The sequence below is a fragment of the Pseudochaenichthys georgianus genome, chromosome 18 (assembly GCF_902827115.2).
Source record: "Pseudochaenichthys georgianus chromosome 18, fPseGeo1.2, whole genome shotgun sequence".
Classification (NCBI taxonomy): Eukaryota; Metazoa; Chordata; class Actinopteri; order Perciformes; family Channichthyidae; genus Pseudochaenichthys; species Pseudochaenichthys georgianus.
The window spans coordinates 4,315,967-4,342,922 of NC_047520.1; the positions used below are offsets into that span (position 1 = coordinate 4,315,967).

At 41.3% G+C, this 26,956-nt stretch overlaps 1 protein-coding gene across 1 annotated transcript; it reads left to right on the forward strand.

Annotated features, from left to right (window-relative positions):
• The first annotated feature begins 194 nt into the window (after positions 1-194).
• On the forward strand, positions 195-26,956 carry supt16h (SPT16 homolog, facilitates chromatin remodeling subunit). Its single transcript, XM_034106158.2, has 24 exons — positions 195-572; positions 1,740-1,832; positions 2,018-2,188; positions 2,369-2,521; positions 2,610-2,756; positions 4,153-4,304; positions 5,049-5,221; positions 6,177-6,267; positions 6,387-6,460; positions 6,562-6,674; positions 6,760-6,825; positions 8,342-8,440; positions 9,321-9,436; positions 11,401-11,554; positions 12,273-12,400; positions 13,013-13,275; positions 13,362-13,480; positions 14,629-14,867; positions 16,294-16,369; positions 18,176-18,345; positions 20,159-20,288; positions 22,397-22,526; positions 22,664-22,738; positions 26,029-26,956. Exons 1-24 carry the CDS (start codon positions 507-509, stop codon positions 26,136-26,138), a joined length of 3,108 nt encoding a protein of 1,035 aa, XP_033962049.1. The 5' UTR covers positions 195-506; the 3' UTR covers positions 26,139-26,956.

The following is a 26,956-nucleotide window of genomic DNA, read 5'->3' on the forward strand; positions in this document are numbered from 1 at the left end:
AAATGTTAGGAATTCCCCAGGCATTTAGACTTTTGCTGTTACACTTTAACATCTCAGAAAAATGTGGCTCTTTGTGCATTTAGGGTTTTAAATAACGTTTGTTTATTATAGTTGATATGTGAATAGTCGAAGGGGGAGGGAGAGGAAGAACTGGAGGAAGGGAAAGCAGGGGGGGGCGGAGGAGTTAATTATACAGATTGGTGTGTGTGCATGGTTGTGAGTGTGGCAAATCGCCAAAATACATTATATTTTAATAATTTTGCCTATTTTTATCGACTAATAAGGGTTTTTGCGTTATGCTTTTTTTTTTTTTTTTTACATAATTATTTAGAGGAAAAGGCCTCTGGTCGCAACACACACACAAATACAAGGGAAGCACCAGGATCAGCATAGTGTTGCGTGGATCTGTGCAGGCGTGGAAAAGGAAAAGTGCGTTATTGTTAGTTGATCATCCTCATCCGGCCTGCTGAGAAGCGAAGCCGGGAGCTGGAGTTTGCAACTCAACCATGGCGGTAAACCTGGACAAAGATGCTTACTACCGCCGGATCAAGAGATTATACATCAACTGGAAGGTAAAAATGAAGTGTTGGAGTCAAACCCTCTCCTGTGGTTAACTTTAACGTGGAGAAAGTGCGCTTTGGAAGATGAGCTAACCGCGTTTTTCTGACTGTGTTGTCGGCTAAATCGGTGCCGTTTCCCGGCCTGCTTGTGGCACAAACAACCCGCCCGTCGGTTGCACGATTTCACTTTCTTCACTTCATTTTAAACAATTTTTTACGCTGATTCACTGGTTTTCTAGCAGACACAACGGGCTAACTAATGCTAACACACTTTCCATCCCTATTCACCACGTTAGCTAGCATACTAGCCGAACAAATACATGTGTGTTGGACTAGTTTAACTAATAAACAGTGTTAAGGGGATCATATCAACATGATTTACCATGCAGACGTGCTTTAAATGTGGTCCTAAATCATTAAAGTCACTGTTAGCTTGTGTAATTTATATTTATGTCACTACATGCTAATGCTAGCTGGCTAGTGAGTTTACAGCCGAGCTAACAAACTAGCCGAACAGGTACATGTGTGGTGAATAAGCGTGGACTAATTTGACTAATACACAGTGATGTGGTGACATTGAAACATGCCTTTCCATGAAATAGTGCTTCACATTGGGTCCTAAATCATTACATTCACTGTCAGTTTGTGATTTTTGTTTATGTCACTACATGCTAATGTTAGCTGGCTAATTAGCATCAGAATAACGTCAGCATCCGAGTAACATGTGCAGGATGTCGACAGCCTCTGGAAGTGACTTACTAGTGTAAGTGTTTTTAGTTTGCTACAGAAAACGATGTGTTTATTTTCAAGTCACAAACTTATTTTGAGAAGTTGTATCTTGATGTTTCATGAAGAGTTTTCACTTGATAGTGCAGCCACATCATGCAGTCTGATGCATTGTTCATGAAACAACGCCTCAGGTGCAATGCAACTCTAATGTAAACACTTTTAAATAAGCTTTGAAAGACCGTTAACTCTATCGCGTGCTGCAGCATCAGGTGCTGATGTGGCAGATGTGTTGCAAATCAACTTTACACTGATGCTACCACACATAGCTTCATGTAACACATGACTCTTTGTCTAGCAGAGATGATTACTTTGAATGAAGTCAGAGCACCTCCAGTATAAATGTCATGCATAACATTACATTAAGTGTGCTTTTATCGTTTTGTTTCCCAGAAAGGAGAAGATGAGTTTGGAAAAGCTGATGCCATTGTGGTGTCTGTAGGAGTGGACGAGGAAATTGTGTACGCCAAATCCACAGCCATACAGGTGAGAGACAACAGGACTTTGCTCTCTTGACTTCCATATAGGACCATAAGTGAAAGATACATCGGAGTAAAGATGCATGTTCAGAGTTATATGCATTAATTACCCAATCAAAATCTGTTTTGAGCACGAGTTTTGTTTTTTAAATCACTTAAATATTCACCGTAGCGCGTTCTTTTCCCCCTCAGACATGGCTGTTTGGCTACGAGTTGACGGACACCATCATGGTGTTTTGCGACACCAAAATCCTCTTTCTCGCCAGCAAGAAGAAGGTGGATTTCCTCAAACAGGTGGCTATAACTAAAGGCAACGAGAACGCCAACGGTGTGCCGCCCATCACCCTGCTCACCAGAGAAAAGGTAACCTGTTAAAGACACAGGTAACGGCTGAATACAAACCCCGCTTTGTACAATTACATGTAAACCATTTGAAGACTTGTTTGTGATCTGTGAGGCAATTTGCTTTTGATGCACACTTTTTTTTTTATTCCCGTATCGGAGTAATTCTAATGTATTGCTATTCTGTGTCACACGTCTCAGAATGAAAGCAACAAGGCTAACTTTGACAAGATGATCGACGCGATCAAAGGCAGCAAAGAGGGAAAGACGGTGGGAATATTCAGCAAGGACAAATTCCCCGGCGAGTACATGAAGAGCTGGAACGAAACGATTAGCGCCGAGGGTCTGGAGAAGGTAAGACGGTCAACAATGTCACTAACGGTTCCTCTCTGCGTGATCCGTTGTTGTTCACACCTCTCTTTGCGTGGCTTCCTGTCTGCAGGTAGACATCAGCGCTGTGGTTGCGTACACGATGGCGGTGAAGGAAGACGGAGAGCTGAACCTGATGAAGAAGGCGGCGTCCATCACCAGCGAGGTTTACTCCAAGTTCTTCAAGGAGCGCGTCATGGAGATCGTTGATGCCGACGAGGTGAGGAGAAGGCACCGTGGATTATCTTTGGACTGATGATTGAACTGTGCGACTGCTGGTCGCTTGTACTGGAATCACAGCCGATGTATGTGCCGTACTTTGGCTCTGATTGTTGTTCCTGCTGCTGTGTTTAAGACAATTATAACTTTATGGCAAACAGTTTGTTGAAATGCGCTACGATACGATGTTGAACCAGAAACACTTTTTTCAGCTTGTAAGAGAATCCAAGGGAGGACAAAACCCGTCACATTATCCTACTAACTGCAAATCGTACATCAAAAATATCCCAAGCTAGGTAAAAAAAAAAATATATATTTTAATGCTGTCAAAATTATCGCGTTAACGGCGGTAATTAATTTTTTGAATTAATTGCGTTAAAATATTTAACGCATTTAACACGTGCAGAATGTCCCGCCCCATACGTGCCACCAGTGGCAGCGCCAGGGTATACTTGGGTAGGCTACACCATACCAAGAAATGGCTTAGCCCCACCGTGAAAAATGATGTTAAAGTAAGCAAAATAAAGTCCGCCAACTCGCGCGGAGTAAATTGCACAGACAGCAGTTAGTCAGATTGATTTCAGCAGTCACTTGTCTGGAAATACCGAAGACTAGAAACGGTTTTGAAAACTTTTGTCACGTAGTGATCGTCTTCTCAATAGAACATCTTTGATAATGTCTTCTGGCCAATCAGAATCAAGATAACAGCGTGGTGTTGTTGCAGGAAGTCCCGACAGAGAATACTTTTGCTGTAGTACATCTCTATATACATCGATACAACATTACGTGTTGATAGAAATCAACACGTAATGAATTAAGACCCCACGGTTTGATGATTGATAGGTGTGTGGGCTGTCTTTCATTTTGACACGCAGAACAATGTTATAATAAACATAGATTCTGTATGTTAAATGGATATATCCGCCTTCTTTCATTTATCTTTCCATTCCCAACAATATACATAAAGAAATGGCATATTTTGTATTTTGGACATAGTTCGAATGGTGATTAATCTGATTAATTAATTTTTAAACTGTGATTAATCTGATTAAAATTTCTAATCGTTTGACAGCCCTAATTTATATATATATTTAAATAAACTATGCTATGAATTAGTCTGATTTCAATTGTGAATAAGTTAACTTGTATAACAGTGCAAAATTAGCTAATTAAAAAAAAATTGTTAGCATCCTGGAACCATTTCTGCTGATTAGCATTAACATTGTGTCGTATCATGGCACATGTTTCTTGTATCCTGAATGAAGCTTTATTGAACCTTATACTCCTACATTTGGAGGTCATTTGTCTGGAGTTGTGTAATGGGACATGGCGAGTAATTTCTACAGGAAAAACTAAATCCAGAGACTTCATCCCCCTCTTGTTTCCCCTCCCAACAGAAAGTGCGTCACAGTAAGCTGGCGGAGTCGGTGGAGAAGGCGATCGAGGAGAAGAAGTACCTGGGGGGTGCAGACCCTTCCACCGTGGAGATGTGTTACCCCCCCATCATCCAGAGCGGAGGGAACTACAGCCTTAAGTTCAGCGTCGTCAGGTAACAGACGTGGTTTTGGATAAAGCTGTTGTTAGAAATGTGACTTTTTCATTTTGCCATATGTCGAGGGTTACTTTTTAACATTATTTAGTTTGCTTGAATTGAAAAGTTTGACTTCCTTAGAGTTGCAACTTATGATTTTCTGTTAATTAGGCTCTCCGTTTATTGTTTGGTCCAAATGAATGGGGACAAATGCTCCTCAAGATTTCTATAAAACACCAAGAAGACGTTTTCAAATGGCTTGTTTGTCGGGACAATAATTCAAAACTCAATCATATTTAGTTTATTGTCATATTACAAAAAGAAAAGCATGTACGTGGGACTTGGGAATGTTTGGTATTTTTACATTAAAATAAAATAGTTGAAGAAAATGTGTTATTTAAACTGTTACGGTAAAACAAATTGGAAAACACTGTTAATTAATTATTCTATGATTTGTAAAACTACGTGTTAAAAACGACGATTTCCAAATAAAAAAAATTGTACAAGTTGAAGCGTTTGTTTTAACAGTTTGCAGGAGGTGTTCGGCGTAACGACGTACATCGTCCTCGACAACTTCTGTAGTCCTATTCAGCCACTCTTCAATGTGTCTCAACCACAGACCTTATTTCAGATATTTTCCAAAATGCTATGGAGAGATCCCATTGGCTCTGAGACGAGGGAACAGGAAGTGGTGACATGCTGAATACATCATTGAATGTTTCCCTGGTCATCGTTTTAACACTTTTCCCTTTTCTGTTCCAGCGACAAGAACCACATGCACTTCGGTGCCATCACGTGTGCCATGGGGATCCGCTACAAGTCGTACTGCTCCAACCTGGTGCGCACCCTCATGGTCGACCCCCCCCAGGAGATGCAGGACAACTACAACTTCCTGCTGCTGGTGGAGGAGGAGCTGCTCAAACACCTCAAGCACGGTGAGTTCAGCCGATACACTCCTGCACTTTAACGTCATCTGGATATTGAAGTATGAATGTTTGTGTTGTCTTCTCCTGACTGTTGCACGTCTCTTGTTTTGGTTTTCTGTATTTTTGATGGCACCTTAAAAAAAGGAGTAGCTCGAGTACTCGTATAATGACGATAAAGGGTTTTATTCTAATCGGGGGCAGAAAAGTTCAATTATTCATTATTGTGTCGAGTATTCTCGTGATTCATCGCTTTTTAAGGCTAATGCCCATGGCAGCTTTTAGGAGCAGAAGGACATGTTTTTATAATGCTTTTTTAATTCAAACAATTGTACGAACCTTAAATACTGTCAAAAACAACAAAGAAAGGCATCAAAATCCTCTTTTTTTTTAAACGCGTAAAATCTAAAATGTGGCTTTTTGCTTGAAGTGTCACTCAATTATCAGATATGTGGTGTTTAAACGGGACAGAAATCAACTCGCAGCTCTCGGACAAAGTAGGGCTGCTCGATTATGGCAAAAATCATAATCTCGATTATTTGGGTCAATAATTGATATCACGATTATTAAAAACGATTATTTACTTTGAAAACATACATTTATTGGAGAAAAACATTTCAACAGTATGTTTTTAACAGTTTACCCTGAACTTTAAGTATAACTCAACTGAAAAACCAATAATAAGAAATAAAAAAATAATCGTTATATTTCGATTAGGTTGTTTTCGTAATCGTTGCAAGTCGTAATTGCGAATTAAAATACGATTTAATTGAGCAGCCCTAGGACAAAGTGTTGCTGTAACTTAAATATTGTCAAAAACAACAAAAAGTACAATCTAAAATATTTGTCTTTTTGCTTGAAAACTCATTAAAATGTCTCCATTATCAGAAATGTTTCGTTTCGCTGACATAAAAGTGTCAGTGTTGTGGGGTTGTTTTCTGTTTTATAAACCTCTCTCTCTCCACAGGTGTGAAAATCAGCGACGCCTACAACGCCGCTCAGGAGTACGTGAAGAAGGAGAAATCGGAACTCGTGGCGAAGCTGACCAAAAACCTCGGGTAAAAGCACAGAAATTACACATTTCTTCCCCAAATGTGGGCACACACACACACACACACACACACACACACACACACACACACAGTTGTCTCACATCTTCATTTGTTGTTGTTTGCAGCTTTGCGATGGGGATCGAGTTCAGAGAAGGCTCCTTGGTTCTGAACGCCAAAAACCAGTACAAGCTGAAAAAAGGTGAATATTTTGCACCTTCAGATTTAAAATCGTTTTGTTTCATCGCTCAAAACTCTTCCATTAAGAAAGTGTTCGAACATGTGTGTGTCTGTGTCCTCCAGGCATGGTGTTGAGCATCAGCTTGGGTTTCGCTGACCTCGTGAACAAAGAAGCCAAGAAGGACGAGCAGAAAAAGTACGCCTTGTTTATCGGCGACACAATACAGATCAACGAGGTAAGGTTATCCTGCTGCCGAGAAGTCGCAGAGGACGGCAAACGTATTCACATATTAATCACAGCCCTAAAATCTGTTGTGACAGGAGGACGCCGCCACGATACTCACACCCGTGAAGAAAAAGATCAAAAATGTGGGAATCTTCTTGAAGGTACGTGTCTTTGTAATCCCTAAAGTCACATGATCACGCACATGTTTCAAATTATCGTGTGTGAGTGTTTGGTAAGAGATTTAGCAGTGAGGAAAGCCAGTGCTAAAAAGCCGAACTTCCTTCCTGTCTGAGCGATATCTCACACACACACACACACACACACACACACACACACACACACACACACACACACACACACACACACACACACACACACACACACACACACACACACACACACACACACACACACACACACACACACACACACACACACACACACACACACACACACACACACACACACACACACACACACACACACACACACACACACACACACACACACACACACACACACACACACACACACACAACTGCTGAAAGGGAAATGTGTTTGACTCTCCTGCTCAGTGTACTATTTTGAGGAAATTCTAGAGCGCTTATAATTTGATAAAGGATGTGTTGAGTTTGTATTAACAGCGTAACGCAGGAACAAAGATCTATTAAGGCAAATTGGAGCAGATAAGAAACAAAGCGTTTTCTAAAATAAGAGAAAATGTACTTGTCAGAGAATTGGACATGAAAGCCTGCTTCCATGAAGGTCTCTGCCGTAGGGTTCAATTAAAGGGGCCAGGCTTTTCGGACATTTCCCCTTCCTGTAGTGTGCGTTATAGGGCTGCCCCGAATACCATTTTTCGGGCTCCGGATATTCGGTAGTAATCAGCAGCGCCAGCGAATATTCGAATATTGGGGGGGGGGAGAATTGAAAAGGATATCGCATTGTGTTGGTTCCTTTCGTTGCGGTTGTATATGTCTTAAGTGTAATTTGGCTTGGCTTTCTATTTATGGACATGCTTTTATTTTGAAGGAGAGTTAGCGCTGTTGACAGGAAGTTGCTGTTGCTATGGAAACAACGTAACGGAGAAAAGTAATATCTACATATAAAGACGGAAAAAGTAAACGATAACGTTTATGGTTAAGTGTTAGCACCCCCCGAAGAGGCACAAGCTCTTACGCTGATATTGGAGATTTCAATAAATTCAATTTGAGAAAAAAAACGGGGAAAAAACAAACAAAACGAATATCCGAATAACGAAATTGAAACCCGAATAGTACTCCAACGAACGAATATTCGAGTATTCGGGTACAGCCCTAGTGTGTTATTTAGGTTTCTCTCCACATATAGAAGTGCTGCAGAACAGGCGGTATGAGGAAAATAGAGCTTTTTGAACATCACGGTAGAGACACTACACATTCAAGAATTTAGAAAATGAGCGCCCTTTAAGGGTTCTACGAGTATTTGAGAGTTGACGGTAAATAAAAGTCCACGTTTTGTTTTGTTATAGGGTTCTTAATTCTGCTGCCGTCTCCGTTCCCCCGCTGTACCCTGCCATGTTACTTTTTCTTTGCTTTTAATTATTCAATAACTATTTTCATGATTCTGTAAAACCCAGATTTCTTGTAATTTCCCCATTTGGTGTTGAACATTTTTCTGTTTTCTCGCGCTCTCCAGAATGACGATGAGGAGGATGAGGAGGAGGAAGGAGACGATGCCGAGGAGCTGCTGGGAAAAGGAGCTCGCAGCGCCGCCCTGCTGGCAGACAGGACCAGAGTAAGTGTGTGTGTGTGCGACTTGTGATCAGTTTATTTGGCACCTTTTTTTTTAATATTTTTTTTATTTGCATACAAAAATGAACAGTTATAGACCATCTTACATTTTTTTTTTTGAAATAATACAAAGCAAATAATTTGCATACAGACAAACGAACATGACCCAAACAATGATGAAGTCTGATCGATACGCGTTGACGAACTCGATCCATCCCTTCCAACACTTGCAAACGTGTCCGTCTTGAGTCTTCTGGCGCGTCCACACGGCGGTGTGCGTTGTCGCTTGCCGCCGGGCGTGTCTGAAACTCGACCAACAACCAATCGCATGAATCTCCCGCCCCTGACACACAAGCAGCGGTTTGATTGGCTCGAGCTCGTACTGGCATACGATTCGATTGGCTGACGCTTCTGCCGAGGCTTCAAAAGTTGAACATTGCTCAACTTTTGCAGCGAGCCACCCCAGCAAAGCCCCGCGGCGCTTCCCACAATGCAGTTCGGCGAAAAGTGACGTCGGGGCAAATGTTAATTTTCCATAACTAAAATGTTAGTTGGCAGCTTTTACAGAGTGCTTATAACTAAGGGTGTGAATGTTTTTGTACCTTACCAGCTACTTGGGAAGGTAAGTATTTAATGCTTTTTTGTCTAAAATCTCATCTGGTTTATTTCTAAGATTCCACTTACTGATGGGGGAAAAAGAAATACGCCTTTTTTGTCATTTTCCCTTCTTTGAGTGAGTCGTTGTTTGTGTGCCGTGTAAGGTGTAGCACATGTTCACATTCTGCATGCGTGTTGTTCTTTTGCTTTTCTCCCATCCTGTGTGCAAAGTCCTGTGTTTTTCTTCGGAGCGCCACCACTCATTTCTTTCCGTTGTCGAACCTCAGAACGAGATGACGGCGGAGGAGAAGCGGCGAGCCCACCAGAGGGAGCTGGCCAACAATTTGAACGAAGAAGCAAAGCGCCGTCTGACGGAGCAGAAAGGAGAGCAGGAGATTCAGAAGTGAGTGTTAAAGCAAATCAAGTTTATTTATATAGCACTTTTCAGCACGTGGCGATTCAAAGTGCTTTACAGATTAAAAGCAAAAGACATTCAAGAACATATAGCACAAAGACATTATTAAAAAGGCATTTAAAAACAGGCATAATAAATTAAATGAATAAACACAGCAGGTTCAGAATACATGACTGAAAGGCATACTGTCGTGAGTATGGGCAGCTCGATTAAAAGCAGCGGCAAATAGGTGCGTTTTTAGTCGGGATTTAAAAATAGGAAGTGTTTCGGCGGACGTGCAGGATTTAGGCAGTTTAAAAATACTTTACAATAAAAACACGTCACAAATAAAAGCTCTGGCTGGGGTGTAGCGATGGAGGACCTCAAAGTTCATTAGACCAGGGGTTCCCAAACGTTGCCATGCCAATGACCCCCATATAGCATTATGCTCTGGCGGGGACCCCCCTGTTGCCATTCTTTTATTTAAATAACGAGTACTATGATGGAAAATATGACAAATTAATCATACAGCTTAATACATTTTGTTAATATATATTTGTATTAATAATCAGGTATTCTTCTAAATAGTTTTTGTATTTATCTTTAGTTTGTCATTCATTACCTTCTTCTTCTTCTTCTTCTTCTTCTTCTTCTTCTTCTTCTTCTTCTTCTTCTTCTTCTTCTTCTTCTTCTTCTTCTTCTTCTTCTTCTTCTTCTTCTTCTTCTTCTTCTTCTTCTTCTTCTTCTTCTTCTTCTTCTTCTTCTTCTTCTTCTTTCTTCTTCTTCTTCTTCTTCTTCTTCTTCTTCTTCTTCTTCTTCTTCTTCTTCTTCTTCTTCTTCTTCTTCTTCTTCTTCTTCTAAACATTCTTAACACAATATTCAACAGTAAACATATTTTAAAGTGATTTCTGTCTTTATAAAATGTTGAACAGTAATATGAACAATTAACATATTTATATTCATATATATAAACATCAATATTTGCTACATCCGTGCTCTCATCCAGCTGCAGAGCGAAACATTCACTCGCTCTCACTTGCTCCAGAAGCCGAGTCAGTTTCACTCTCAGTAGCGGCAGCTCGATTCTGATTGGCTTGAAGGGCGGTCGTGTGATTTAAAAATGAAATATTAATAAATATTAAAAGATTGGCATCAAAGGACACATACTGTAGATTGATAGATATGCAGTTATTAATAACATCTAAAAAAAAATTCCCCTTTCCCTCAAACTTTGCGTGAGGCCCCCCGGGGGGGTCGGGGCCCCACTTTGAAAAACACTGCATTAGACTAGAGACACACGTATCTCTGTCGTTGATCCGATTAAACGCCAGCTGTCCACTTTATTGTCAGTCTTCCAGTTTGTGTGTCCAGACGGAGAAATACCGTTTCCCACAATCCCCAATATATAAAAATACGTGTGCACATATGTATACAGAATTAAAGACACATTAAGACCGAAATACCTGTTCCTCCATATCCAACTCACTTGGAAACAAGCACATGTTTTTAAATTGAGACTTTTGAGAAAGGTAAGCTTTATAAAATTGAGACCTTTTTTGTTTTAGCTTTCCCTCGCCTTCGTTCGGTGTGTTTCTTCTTGTTGTCATATACAACTAGCACCTTACAAAACACACACACGCTTCTGTTCAGCTGTGTGAACGAAGCGCTAAATGTATGTCAATAGATTTCTGATGCGGTCATTCAAAGAATTACGTTGAAAATGAGACGTCAGCATTCATTATACTAACCATTAAGTTAACGATTTTCCTCGAAGGCTGTGCATCGAAACCTCGTATATGGTTGTAGGTAAAGTGTCTTTGAGCACGAGGAAAAGCACCATGTCTTATTGATATATCAGAGTATTGAAAGCTGTTGGATCCATGTTAATGTGGCTCAACCCTGAGCAGCCATGGATTCCCACATGTGATTAAGTGACTTGTCTTTAATGAAGTCTTCTCTCCTCTCCTCTCCAGGGCCAGGAAGTCCAACGTGTCCTATAAGAACGTCTCTCAGATGCCCAGAGAAAAGGACATCCGAGACATGAAGATCTTCATCGACAAGAAGTACGAGACCGTCGTTATGCCCGTTTTTGGGATCGCGACGCCGTTCCACATCGCCACCATCAAGGTAAGCTGGACACCAGCGTTTGGTTTATTTATTCGCCTCGTTCTCTTCTGTGGAAGAAATGTAGGGCTGTGGCTCAGTGGATAGTGTGCTAGACTTCGAATCAGAAGGTAGCAAGTTCGAGTCCCACTGCAGTCAGCATGTCGTTGTGTCCCTGAGACACTTCACCCCAAAGGGCTCCCGTGGGGATTGTCCACAGTATTGAGTATGTAAGTCGCTTTGGATAAAAGCGTCTAACAAGTGACATGTAATGTAATGTTAAGACTCACTACTTGTTTAGGAAGCCAATAATGTCTTTTTTTTCCTGTCATATTTGAAAATAAACATTATTTTCTTTATTCATTTAAGACAAAAGTTATTTATTAATTTGGCGATGACTTGCGCTATTTTTAGAACGCAACCAGGCACCTGTGTACACCCTGCGATCCCCTCAAGTACCCCTAGGGGTCCTGTGCCCCCGGTTGGGAACCACTGATCCAAACATCTCCACCATAAAACCCCCTCGTCCTTTAACCGTTTGCAAATCCCCCTTTTACACTTCCTTTGCCCTCCTGCAATGTAAACCCTTAACATATGTCTCTGTGAAACACACGCAACACTACAAATACAATGTAACGGTGTAAAAGGCAATCGGAGTATAAGACTATATGTCTTAAATGATTATATGACGCGACATCTTCCATATTGACGTATATATCTTTGACTTTTTGTGCCCGTGCAGAACATCAGTATGTCCGTAGAAGGAGACTACACCTACCTGAGGATCAACTTCTACGTCCCGGGCAGCTCTCTGGGACGACAGGAGGGGAACATCTTCCCCAACCCCGACGCCACCTTCGTTAAAGAAATGTGAGTCTTAATTATTCGCAAGTTGTTCAGATAATATTTTCTGAATTTGAAATGCCTACGTTTGATATTTAGATGTTCTTGTAGCGTGTGGTTGGATGGCGATTTGTTTGTTGTTTTGCTGTCAAAATGAAAAAGTAAACTTGATTCCTGATTGGAATGACTATTTTTAAACTGTAGCGTAGTTCTAATTTATTGAAAAAAACAATTTTAAGAGCTGCACAAAACAACAAATACATTGAAGCTACATCCATATGAGCATTACTTTAGAATACCATTAAACAAATGAGCTTCAAATAGTTAGCAAAGTTATAATAAACGAATTAAGACACAAACCACATTTTTACATTACAGTTAACACAGTTAACGAGTGTGCGGAAAACTTTTATTTATTTATTTCAAATGTGAAATGTTACCAATATACTCACGGACCACTAGGGGGCGCTCACGGACCACACTTTGAGAAGCACTGCACTAGGCCCTACCTTATTGTTTGAATGGCTTTGAATTGATGACAGCACTGGACATTAATCCACATCTCTCAGTGATTTAAAAAGGGTCTTGTTTTATCGACCACCCTACCCTCCTTGACTTCCCTTCTCTTTCCCCCCTCAGCACGTACCGAGCGTCCAACCTGAAGACCCCCGGCGACCCCTCGGTGCCCTCCACCAACCTGCAGAACGCCTTCCGCATCATCAAGGAGGTCCAGAAGCGCTACAAGACGCGAGAGGCCGAGGAAAAGGAGAAGGAGGGCATCGTGAAGCAGGACTCGCTCGTCATCAATCTGAACCGCAGCAACCCCAAACTCAAAGACCTCTACATCCGACCCAACATCGCCCAGAAGAGGATGCAGGGCTCCCTGGAGGCGCACACCAACGGTGAGAAAGTGGAGGATTTCCACATAAAGTGAAGCTTTATTCTCGAGTTTCTTTTTGTTTAAACTTCCTCTCCTCTCTTCGCACAGGTTTCCGCTTCACGTCGGTCCGCGGAGACAAAGTGGACATCCTTTACAACAACATCAAACACGCCCTCTTCCAGCCGTGCGACGGGGAGATGATCATCGTCCTTCACTTCCACCTCAGGGTAGCTTTATTTATTTATTTATGTAACCACTTGACTTTTCGAGCAGCAAATCAACAGAAAATCCCTCTTTGTTTGGTTCCAAAATGATCAGGAAATGCTGTTCTTACCTGCTTTACGCCTTAAAACTTAAACGCATTTTAATATCTCACCTCGCACATTAAGAAACCAGAAAGCAGGGCTGCTCGATTGTGGCAAAAATCATAATCTCGATTATTTGGGTCAATAATTGTAATTGCGATTATTCATTGACTTTGAAAACATCCATTTATTGGAGAAAATGTTTTTGAACAGTATGTTTAACTTTAAGTTTAATTCCACTGAAAAACCAAAATAAATAAATATATAATACCGTACTTTTCGGACTATACGCCGCGACTTTTCCCCCCATTTTTTTTGTACAGCTAACGGCCACTAGGGAACCTCCTAAATCTATGGATTTTACAGGTAAAATTAACCACCTTTAACTCTATGGGCTCTATGACCGGTCCGCGCCCGCCACCTCTAAGGGGCGGGCTCCAGCAGGAAAAGCTGGAGGCCGGAAAAGAGTGAGACAGGTAGCGCGCCAAAGTAAAAGTGGAACCGAGAGACAGAACGAGAGCAAGACTAAAAATAATCGTTTCATTTCGATTACGTTGTTTCCGTAATCGTTGCAAGCCATAATCGTAATCGCGATTCAAATTCAAAGCCCTACTAGAATGTACATTATTTCACCATTTTCTGATATTTTAGAGATCCAACTCGAGTTGCAGCCCTAATATGAACTGTATTGCATTTGGTATCAAAACTATCCCAAAGTCTGTGGTTTCTGCCGGTTTTAAAAGTAAATACAGATAGTTTACTTTTAAAACTGGCAGAAACCACAGACTTTGGGATAGTTTTGATACGTATAGCTTTATTGGTTCTTCACTATGAGGATGTGAATATATCAATTAGAGCTGCAACCACTTATGTTACTTTTAGAGCAGCAAATCAACAAAAAATCTTCTTTTTTTTGGTTCCAAAAAAGTAAATACAGATAGTTTTTACTTTTAAAACCGGCAGAAACCACAGACTTTGGGATACTTTTGATACCAAATGCAATACAAATAGCCTCAAGAGAAGCAGGATTTTCAATGCCTCATTTTGTCCGTCACGCGTTCCCCCTCCAGAACGCCATCATGTTTGGGAAGAGGCGCCACACGGACGTCCAGTTCTACACCGAGGTCGGGGAGATCACCACGGATTTGGGCAAACACCAGCACATGCACGACCGGGACGACCTGTACGCCGAGCAGATGGAGCGAGAGATGAGACACAAGCTCAAGTCGGCCTTCAAGAACTTCATCGAGAAGGTGGAGACGCTGACTAAAGAGGAGCTGGAGTTCGAGGTTCCCTTCAGAGACCTCGGGTCAGTACACGTTTATTTTTCAAGGCTTTTATTGTCATGTGTACACAGTGTAGTTATGACAATGAACATCTTAGGGCACAGGCTCCTCCTCCAACAGTGCAACACAATAAAATAGTAAATAACTTAAAGGGGACCTATCATGCAAAATGCACTTTGTGATGTCTTTTCTACATCAACATGTGTCCCCGGTGTGTCGGGGAACTCACGCAGCGTCAGAAAATAAAACCCTCTCTCTTTTCCTCCGTACCCAAATCTCTAAAAACGGGGAACAACGGAGCTGATCCAGATTTGCGTCCGATATGACGTAACATCTGAAATGTGGACCCACGGGCCAATCAGAAACCTTGCTATCAGAAACAATGCCCGACTGTTTTGGACGTAATATGGTCGGTGTTTACATTAGCATCGCTAACACTCAGAGCTAACCTGTACTGGAGAGCATGTGTGTGAAGAAGCAGGAAGTAGAAAGGAACTCACCTTGTGGTATAACCGGCAAGAGAGAAAGCCTTTGAGCTCCAGACTGTTTCAGAGAGAATCCTTGATAATCCATGATATGGCGTTTCATCACGGCAGCATTTAGTTTAGACAGTAGCTGCCTTTTTTACTTGTTATCAATCTTTCTTTTTTTTAAAGCTTTATATCCCAAATCAGCACTTTGGAAACAGGAAGTGAAATGGAGGGATATGAGGCATGGCTAGAACGGGGGATCTGTTTGGTATTTTGAGCAAAACACTTCATAGACATGTTTTTGATATATATTTTTATATATCTGAGACCTATGCTATTACCTAAAAATAGCATGATAGGTGACCTTTAAAATATAATATAATAGAACTGTGCAGAATAGTCTATATACAGTAATTGGAATATAGATATATATGAGTTGCAAACGCATGAATGTCTTATGGCCTGTGAGTCTGGTCAGATGCGCTTTGAGAAACGTGAATTTAAAGAAAGAGAAATTGGGACCGATGTGTAAATATTTGTTATTATAGTTTTCTTAAAATGGTTCTCCATCTGTGTTTTTTACTTTTTTGTTTTACTTTTATAATAATACTAATAAAGCTGTATTTATACCTCACCTTTCATACAACACATGCCGCTCAAAGTGCTTTACAAAATGAGACGAGTTCAAAACAAACGAGGAGAAATTCCCCTCCGATTATTATTTAAGAACTTCAAAAGGTACATGCAGCAAAATACAACCTTTTATTAGATCGACACAAGGAGGTAAAAGGAATGATAAGAAAAATACAATAAATAATGGTTTTTCTGACAGACAAGACAGAGTCGATATAAAATATGAAACAAGTGAACATATAGGGACAGCAGAAATGAAAAGAATGTACGCACCGTGACATCAAGTGAAATTCCTCGTACGAGTCAACCCGATTGGTTCTGATGTTTCTCCTCCTCCGATCTCCAGGTTCCAGGGCGCCCCCTACAGGTCGACCTGCCTCTTGCAGCCCACCTCCAGCTCCCTGGTCAACACCACTGAATGGGTGAGTCAACAAACAATAGAGTGGTGCAGGAATGAGTCCTCCAATTTTTTGTAACCCCACCCTACAGAATAAGACGAGATGAATAGTACAACAACAGTTTAAAATGATAGACAAACAGATAGTTGAAATCACAGCACAAAAAACAACAACAAAAATGTGTGTTCGACTTCAGTTTGAAAGAAAATAATAAGAAATGAAGAATCGGTTGGGGAAGAGAAGACGGTTTCAAACTCTCCATGTACGTTCAAAATGTTTTTCATGTCCTATAAAATGTACAAGTGTACACTTTATTCTCTCCGTGTGTAGACACTTCTGTCCAAGTGGCTTTCTGAACGTGTCCTTGGTAGACGCCTGAAATAAGGGTTTATTCTGTGACTGAACGAATGTCTGGAGCTTCGATGTGTCGATTTATAAGATAGTACTTTATTGATCCCAATGTGGGAAATGTTTGCGTTGCAGCTGCATAAAAAGACTAGAAAATATACATGTTAAATTCAACAAGGTATTATATCAGGGGTGTCAAACTCAAGGCCCGGGGCCAAATCCGGCCCGCCACTTCATTTTATGCGGCCCCACAAGAGCTTGCAAAGAACATAATGCGTTTATTATAAGGTTCCGCTTTACAGAAGCACCTTGCCCATGAACTACATGTCCCACAATGCATCTCATTTTGTGACATTCTCACTGAAGAGACTTGCAATTATTTCCCCTAGACTTCTGCTTTCAGACATAGCTAATTATGAAGTTATCACCCTATCCGATAATAATACATTATTTTATATATTTATCCATGTATATTTATATAATCTTAACACCGGCCCTTTGAGTGCAACCATAATTCTGACGTGGCCCGTGATGAAATTGAGTTTGACACCCGTGATATATACAGAAATACATGACGGATGGAATATTAAATATTGAACAGATTATATAAACGTACAATGTGGTTTTATTCCAAGAGATGCAGCCTCACTGTTTTTACAAGAGCTCTGAAAAAATTAGTTTGTTAATGGAAAAGTGTAGAAACCATGGATACTGTGCAACAAGTCCCACGTTTGAATCATGCCGTCTATATCAGTGTTTCTCAAACTTTTTCATACCAAGGACCACTTAACCAATAAAAAAACACTCGCGGAGCACCTAACTCCACAAATATCCAAAAACACATCGTTTTTCTAGAACAGATTACAAATCGCCTGAAAATGGTACAAACAAGTGGCAACATGTGTGACGAAGGTGTTGCGCTGGGCTATATCATGCAATCGAAAGTGAAACGTAACCTCGCTCCATTGCTGAGATATTCCCGCGAGAGTGCGGAAAACTTAAATTAACTTATTTATTTAAAATGTGAAATGTTACCAATATACTCACGGACCACTAGGGGGCGATCACGGACCACACTTTGAGAAACACTGGTCGAGATAAGGGACCGCATCTTGTGTGTAGAACAGTTGATCAATCATCTTGCGGTTTAAAAATGTATATCAGGTTTAAACAAAATATAAAACTTCTGTTAAAGCGGTGTTGATTCTCTGCTTTCCTGATATCAACGCTACACATGAAACCCACCTGTTGCCAATAATTCAATACAAAGAAATAAAATAAGCCCTAATTGATGCCCTTAGGAAGGTTGGCTGCAGACATACAGGGCTTTCACTTTGGATGCATTTTGGATAAAAGCCTCGGCTAAATGTATCGTCATTTATCTTAATTTAATTCTTTATTATATATACATTTCACCCCAAGACATTTGTCAAATTCTTCTGTCCTTTTTGTTGATTTCCTTTTGTCTTTGTCTGCGTCCAGCCTCCGTTCGTGGTGACCCTGGACGAGGTGGAGTTGATCCACTTTGAGCGCGTTCAGTTCCACCTGAAGAACTTCGACGTGGTCATCGTCTACAAGGACTACAACAAGAAGGTCACCATGATCAACGCCGTGCCCGTCAACTCCCTGGACCCCATCAAGGAGTGGCTCAAGTATGTCTTCTACATCAACAAGTGTCCCCTCTTCTCCATGTCTCTTCTACATCAACATGTGTCCCCTCTTCTTCGTGTCTCTTCTACATCAACATGTGTCCCCTCTTCTTCATGTCTCCTCTACATCAACATGTGTCCCCTCTTCTTCATGTCTCTTCTACATCAACATGTGTCCCCTCTTCTTCATGTCTCCTCTACATCAACATGTGTCCCCTCTTCTTCACGTCTCTTCTACATCAACATGTGTCCCCTCTTCTCCATGTCTCTTCTACATCAACATGTGTCCCCTCTTCTTCATGTCTCCTCTACATCAACATGTGTCCCCTCTTCTCCATGTCTCTTCTACATCAACATGTGTCCCCTCTTCCCCATGTCTCTTCTACATCAACATGGGTCCCCTCTTCTTCATGTCTCTTCTACATCAACATGTGTCCCCTCTTCTTCATGTCTCTTCTACATCAACATGTGTCCCCTCTTCTTCATGTCTCTTCTACATCAACATGTGTCCCCTCTTCTTCATGTCTCTTCTACATCAACATGTGTCCCCTCTTCTTCGTGTCTCTTCTACATCAACATGTGTCCCCTCTTCTTCATGTCTCTTCTACATCAACATGTGTCCCCTCTTCTTCATGTCTCTTCTACATCAACATGTGTCCCCTCTTCTTCATGTCTCTTCTACATCAACATGTGTCCCCTCTTCTTCATGTCTCCTCTACATCAACATGTGTCCCCTCTTCTCCATGTCTCTTCTACATCAACATGTGTCCCCTCTTCTCCATGTCTCTTCTACATCAACATGTGTCCCCTCTTCTTCATGTCTCCTCTACATCAACATGTGTCCCCTCTTCTCCATGTCTCTTCTACATCAACATGTGTCCCCTCTTCCCCATGTCTCTTCTACATCAACATGGGTCCCCTCTTCTTCATGTCTCTTCTACATCATGTGTCCCCTCTTCTTCATGTCTCTTCTACATCAACATGTGTCCCCTCTTCTTCATGTCTCTTCTACATCAACATGTGTCCCCTCTTCTTCATGTCTCTTCTACATCAACATGTGTCCCCTCTTCTTCGTGTCTCTTCTACATCAACATGTGTCCCCTCTTCTTCATGTCTCTTCTACATCAACATGTGTCCCCTCTTCTTCATGTCTCTTCTACATCAACATGTGTCCCCTCTTCCCCATGTCTCTACTACATCAACATGTGTCCCCTCTTCTTCATGTCTCTTCTACATCAACATGTGTCCCCTCTTCTTCATGTCTCTTCTACATCAACATGTGTCCCCTCTTCTTCGTGTCTCTTCTACATCAACATGTGTCCCCTCTTCTTCATGTCTCTTCTACATCAACATGTGTCCCCTCTTCTTCATGTCTCTTCTACATCAACATGTGTCCCCCCTTCTTCGTGTCTCTTCTACATCAACATGTGTCCCCTCTTCGCCGTGTCTCTTCTACATCAACATGTGTCCCCTCTTCGCCGTGTCTCTTCTACATCAACATGTGTCCCCTCTGTGGAAAGAGACTCTGAAAGTTTCAGGAACAAAGATTCTCTCTCTTTTTGATCCATTTCTATAAAAACCTGTCTGAAAATGAGCTGATCAGATTTTGGCCACTTGATGATGTCATAACGATGTGTTGTCTTGTGTACCCATTAGCCAATCAGCAACCAAGGTAACCCCCCCCCCCCCCCCCCCCCCCCTTACCACCTGAATCTCCTCCTAGAGCTCCATTGTAATAGTATGATAGGGGACCTTTTTAAATGACATCCAAACATCTTGTTCGCACACAGGCTAAAAGTCCTCTGTCTCTCCTCAGCTCCTGCGACATCAAGTACACGGAGGGCGTGCAGTCCCTGAACTGGACCAAGATCATGAAGACCATCGTGGACGACCCCGAGGGCTTCTTCGAGCAGGGAGGCTGGTCTTTCTTGGACCCCGAGGGCGATGTACGTACACACGCAGAACACATTTCCCCTGTGCTGGCATCACTCCGCTGGTTACCCGTTTCTTTTAGAGTCTTATTAACTTGCATCGCCTTCTCATCTCAGCCACTGCCTTTCTTTATATGTTCCAACAAGAACCCTTTAGAGCACGGGTGTCAAACTCAATTTCATCACCGGCCACGTTAGAATTACGTCACTTTAAGATTATATAAATATACATAGATAAATATATAAAATAATGTATTATTTCCTGTGTATTGGATTTTTATCGGATAGGGTGATAACTTCATAATTAGCTACGTCTGAAAGCAGAAGTCTTGGGCAAATAATTGCATGTCTCTTCAGTGAGAATGTCACAAAATGAGATGCATTGTGGGACATGTAGTTTATGGGCAACGTGCTTCTGTAAAGCGGAACCTTATAATAAACGTATTATGTTCTTTGCGAGCTCTTGTGGGGCCGCATAAAATGAAGTGGCGGGCCGGATTTGGCCCCCAGGCCTCGAGTTTGACACCCCTGCCTTAGATCCTGCTTTTAGAAGTGTCCCCGTGGATCTGAGAACAGCAAATCTTTTTAACATGGCTTTTAATTTGGGTTAACTTTCAATTCTCACCGGTATCATTGTCCATGTTTTACTGTGTTTTTTTCCGTTTTGCTTTTATTTTACATTTTAAATTGTTTTATTTTAACATATTTTAATTTCTTGTCGGGTTTAATTCACGGGAATTTCATTCGGATCACTTTTGATGTTTTATCTTGTTCTGTATTTATTTATTGTTATGTTTTCTGTAAAGCACTTCGGGCTGCTTTGTGCATGAAAGGTGCGATACAAATAAAAAGTATTATTATATAGCAAATCACAAACAATCTGCGGAAACAAACGGGGAACATTTCGGGGCGTTTAATTTGATTTTCCACGCAGAAAGAAATCGGAATACTTTTATTCGTCCCACAGAGAGGACATTTACATTGTTCCAGCAGAACAGACCCAAAGACAGCAGAATGTTCCCTAAGAAGCATGCATACAAAATGTATTAAAGATTAAAAAAGAAAATTACACAATTTACATAATCAGGGTGTCCGCGGGTCTTAAAGAGTATTAGAAGTTGATGAATCAATTTAGCGAAAATGAAGGCTATTAAAAAGTATTAACCGGCATTTTCCAAGGCATCACATTTTGTAGCTTGTTTTAATAAGTATATGAATGGTCCAGAGAGGTTGTGTTCCACAGTCTGCCTGAATGTAGTCATGGCGTAGGTGTGTAGTGAGATTCTGTAGTTTATTGATGGCATCCCGTTGGATTTGACGTCATCGGATCAGGAGGTCCGTTTACGCCGGTTGCTAAGCAACATCGTTATGGGGAAATGCAAGTCTGCGTCCAAATGGTTGGAAGATAAGGAGGAAGGACAATCAATACTGTATATAGTGAATGTGAGGTGAAGTGTGTAACCGGTTAAAATTCAAAGTGGCGATGAGGTCTTAAAATGTATGGGAAGGGTCTTAAGTCTTAAAAGGTGTTCCATTTGACTCAGGATTCCTGCGCAGACCCTGATGATACTCACCTGTAACAGTTCTGTAGTTAGTAAGTAAGTGTAAATATGCACATTGACATTGCATTTTCTCTCGTTGCACTGTCATCGCTACTACCTCTGCTTTCCCCACTCTTATTTATTTATACTGTCTATTTTTTACTTCAGTGAGAGTTGCCAAAGAGATTTCGTTATACCTTGTATGATGACAATAAAGATATATTCAGTGTTTCCCTTGTACACAAATAGTGGCGGTGCAAATTCGTTTTTTAATAAGTGGCGCCCCCTAGTGCTCGTTTTGTGGATTTGTGTTACTGTATGTTCAATAAAGGTTTAGCTCAATCTTGAGACACTGTATGAACTAGGCCTTTCTTGTGCTGGCAGACACATGGAAACATATTGGCGGGGCGCACTCGCTCACATGTTGCCATGGCAGCGCTGCCATGACTCTGTCCTAGTGGAAACACTGATATTCTAGTTTGTGTTGAACAGCGGACCAGATTTTCCTCGTTCTTGCCACACCATTTTATTTCATTTCTTTTTTGATCAAACGACACATTTTGTATTTTTGTTTGTTCTCAGGGAAGCGGTCGGGAGGAAGACTCCGAGTCGGAAATAGAGGATGAAACATTCAACCCGTCTGGAGATGAAGAGGAGGAAGAGGAGGAGGCGGACAGTGACGAAGACTACGACTCGGAGACGGAGGACTCCAGTACGACTTTTTGATTTCTTTCTCCTTTTTCCAGCATGCCACACCTTGCGAAAACACAAACTGTTTTTTTAACTGTTGCCGTTAGAAACCGTTCTCTTTGCAGTGATTAGTTTACATGTATGTATTTTCTCTTGCAGATTACAGCGAGTCCGTCGGCAGCGAGGAGGAGAGCGGGAAAGACTGGGACGAGCTGGAGGAAGAGGCCAGAAGAGGTCTGTCAAGCTTTTCATGGCTAACATTCAGCATGTGTCCCCTCTTCTTCATGTCTCTTCTACATCATCATGTGTCCCCTCTTCTTCATGTCTCTTCTACATCATCATGTGTCCCCTCTTCTTCATGTCTCTTCTACATCAACATGTGTCCCCTCTTCTTCTGATGTTCAGGTGTATATCAGTATGTAGTGTCTCTACTTTAAAGAGTCCTGTCCTGCTGATGTCCAGGTGTATATATCAGTATGTAGTGTCTCTACTTTAAAGAGTCCTCTCCTGCTGATGTCAAGGTGAATGTAGTGTCTCTACTTTAAAGAGTCCTCTCCTGCTGATGTTCAGGTGTATATCAGTATGTAGTGTCTCTACTTTAAAGAGTCCTCTCCTGCTGATGTTCAGGTGTATATCAGTATGTAGTGTCTCTACTTTAAAGAGTCCTCTCCTGCTGATGTTCAGGTGTATATCAGTATGTAGTGTCTCTACTTTAAAGAGTCCTCTCCTGCTGATGTCCAGGTGTATATCTGTATGTAGTGTCTCTACTTTAAAGAGTCCTCTCCTGCTGATGTTCAGGTGTATATCAGTATGTAGTGTCTCTACTTTAAAGAGTTCTCTCCTGTTGATGTTCAGGTGTATATCAGTATGTAGTGTCTCTACTTTAAAGAGTCCTCTCCTGCTGATGTTCAGGTGTATATCAGTATGTAGTGTCTCTACTTTAAAGAGTCCTCTCCTGCTGATGTTCAGGTGTATATCAGTATGTAGTGTCTCTACTTTAAAGAGTCCTCTCCTGCTGATGTTCAGGTGTATATCAGTATGTAGTGTCTCTACTTTAAAGAGTCCTCTGCTGCTGATGTCCAGGTGTATATCAGTGTCTCTACTTCAAAGAGTCCTCTCCTGCTGATGTTCAGGTGTATATCAGTATGTAGTGTCTCTACTTTAAAGAGTCCTCTCCTGCTGATGTTCAGGTGTATATCAGTATGTAGTGTCTCTACTTTAAAGAGTCCTCTCCTGCTGATGTTCGGGTGTATATCAGTATGTAGTGTCTCTACTTTAAAGAGTCCTCTCCTGCTGATGTTCAGGTGTATATCAGTGTCTCTACTTTAAAGAGTCCTCTCCTGCTGATGTTCAGGTGTATATCAGTATGTAGTGCCTCTACTTTAAAGAGTCCTCTCCAGCTGATGCTCAGCTGTATATCAGTATGTAGTGCCTCTACTTTAAAGAGTCCTCTCCTGCTGATGTCCAGGTGTATATATCAGTATGTGGTGTCTCTACTTTAAAGAGTCCTCTCCTGCTGATGTTCAGGTGTATATCAGTATGTAGTGTCTCTACTTTAAAGAGTCCTCTCCTGCTGATGTTCAGGTGTATATCAGTATGTAGTGTCTCTACTTTAAAGAGTCCTCTCCTGCTGATGTTCAGGTGTATATCAGTATGTAGTGTCTCTACTTTAAAGAGTTCTCTCCTGCTGGTGTTCAGGTGTATATCAGTATGTAGTGTCTCTACTTTAAAGAGTCCTCTCCTGCTGATGCTCAGCTGTATATCAGTATGTAGTGCCTCTACTTTAAAGAGTCCTCTCCTGCTGATGTCCAGGTGTATATATCAGTATGTGGTGTCTCTACTTTAAAGAGTCCTCTCCTGCTGATGTTCAGGTGTATATCAGTATGTAGTGTCTCTACTTTAAAGAGTCCTCTCCTGCTGATGTTCAGGTGTATATCAGTATGTAGTGTCTCTACTTTAAAGAGTCCTCTCCTGCTGATGTTCAGGTGTATATCAGTATGTAGTGTCTCTACTTTAAAGAGTCCTCTCCTGCTGATGTCCAGGTGTATATCTGTATGTAGTGTCTCTACTTTAAAGAGTCCTGTCCTGCTGATGTTCAGGTGTATATCAGTATGTAGTGTCTCTACTTTAAAGAGTCCTCTCCTGCTGATGTCCAGGTGTATATCAGTATGTAGTGTCTCTACTTTAAAGAGTCCTCTCCTGCTGATGTTCAGGTGTATATTAGTGTCTCTACTTTAAAGAGTCCTCTCCTGCTGATGTTCAGGTGTATATCAGTATGTAGTGTCTCTACTTTAAAGAGTCCTCTCCTGCTGATGTCCAGGTGTATATCAGTATGTAGTGTCTCTACTTTAAAGAGTCCTCTCCTGCTGATGTTCAGGTGTATATCAGTATGTCGTGTCTCTACTTTAAAGAGTCCTCTCCTGCTGATGTTCAGGTGTATATCAGTATGTAGTGTCTCTACTTTAAAGAGTCCTCTCCTGCTGATGTTCAGGTGTATATCAGTATGTAGTGTCTCTACTTTAAAGAGTCCTCTCCTGCTGATGTTCAGGTGTATATCAGTATGTAGTGTCTCTACTTTAAAGAGTCCTCTCCTGCTGATGTTCAGGTGTATATCAGTATGTAGTGTCTCTACTTTAAAGAGTCCTCTCCTGCTGATGTTCAGGTGTATATCAGTATGTAGTGTCTCTACTTTAAAGAGTCCTCTCCTGCTGATGTCCAGGTGTATATCTGTATGTAGTGTCTCTACTTTAAAGAGTCCTGTCCTGCTGATGTTCAGGTGTATATCAGTATGTAGTGTCTCTACTTTAAAGAGTCCTCTCCTGCTGATGTCCAGGTGTATATCAGTATGTAGTGTCTCTACTTTAAAGAGTCCTCTCCTGCTGATGTTCAGGTGTATATTAGTGTCTCTACTTTAAAGAGTCCTCTCCTGCTGATGTTCAGGTGTATATCAGTATGTAGTGTCTCTACTTTAAAGAGTCCTCTCCTGCTGATGTCCAGGTGTATATCAGTATGTAGTGTCTCTACTTTAAAGAGTCCTCTCCTGCTGATGTTCAGGTGTATATCAGTATGTCGTGTCTCTACTTTAAAGAGTCCTCTCCTGCTGATGTTCAGGTGTATATCAGTATGTAGTGTCTCTACTTTAAAGAGTCCTCTCCTGCTGATGTTCAGGTGTATATCAGTATGTAGTGTCTCTACTTTAAAGAGTCCTCTCCTGCTGATGTTCAGGTGTATATCAGTATGTAGTGTCTCTACTTTAAAGAGTCCTCTCCTGCTGATGTTCAGGTGTATATCAGTATGTAGTGTCTCTACTGGGACATGTCTCCATGCTTTAATGCTCAAAAAGCTCTTTATTTGTCTCATACTGCTGCAGCACCTCTTTTCACCCTCTGTCTGAAACCAGTCTCATACAAAGAAAAGACCTTTGTGTTTTTATTGCAGTGCAATTTAATGTCCTTTTTTTTTTTAAATACATGAAATGCGAATTGTCTTTATTGTTAAACGTGTCATATGTTTCTGTTTTATAGCTGACAAAGAGAGCGTCTACGAGGAAGAGGACACCACCACCAACCCTAGGAAGAGAAAGATCCGCCCAGCCCCCCCAAGCCACCCCGCCAAGAAGAAGCGACGATCCTAAATGTCTCTTACAAACACACACACACGTATACACACACACACACACACACACACACACACACACACTGCCAAACCTAGACCTTTCATTCACCCCAATTGGCTCTTCTCACTCATACACTTACACTTACACACACACTTACACACACACACACACACACACACACACACACACACACACACTCAGACACACACAATGTGTATATAGACGTAGACGCCCCTTATTTTTCGTGTTGGTCAGTGACGTGTCATGTTGAAATGGTAGGAAAGAACGAGTGGTCACACACACTTCATTCATCACCCCCCCCCCCCCCCCCCTTAATTCCTTCCATCTCCATCCACCCATCAGGTGTCATGTTTGTGTGTCTGTGTGCGTGCATGTGTGTTTAAATGGGTTTTTATTGCGAGCATTGTTTGTTTTCCGTTTTGAAAAAAATGATTTGTTTTTCTTAACTAATGGATAATAAAATGAAAAAAGGCTTGACATCTCCTCTGCCAAGTGTTTTATATAAAATCTGAGAAACTCCTCGTGTACGTTTCACTTCCCCCTCATGTTTTCTTCAATATTTGTTCGATTGAAGTATAGACATTTTCTGAAGGGGGGGACAGATACATTCTCTGATTTATTCTTCTTTTTAATGGGGATCGTAAACTTACACACACACACACACACACACACACACCCACACACACACCACTTCCCTGCACTTGTTCTCTGTTTCCCCCTTCCTTTTTTTCAGTAGATTTGTTGTTGTTACTGTTAATTCTGAAAATCCTGTTTTTTGTTTTTGTAATAAAATTAAAAGGAACTGTAGATTTGAA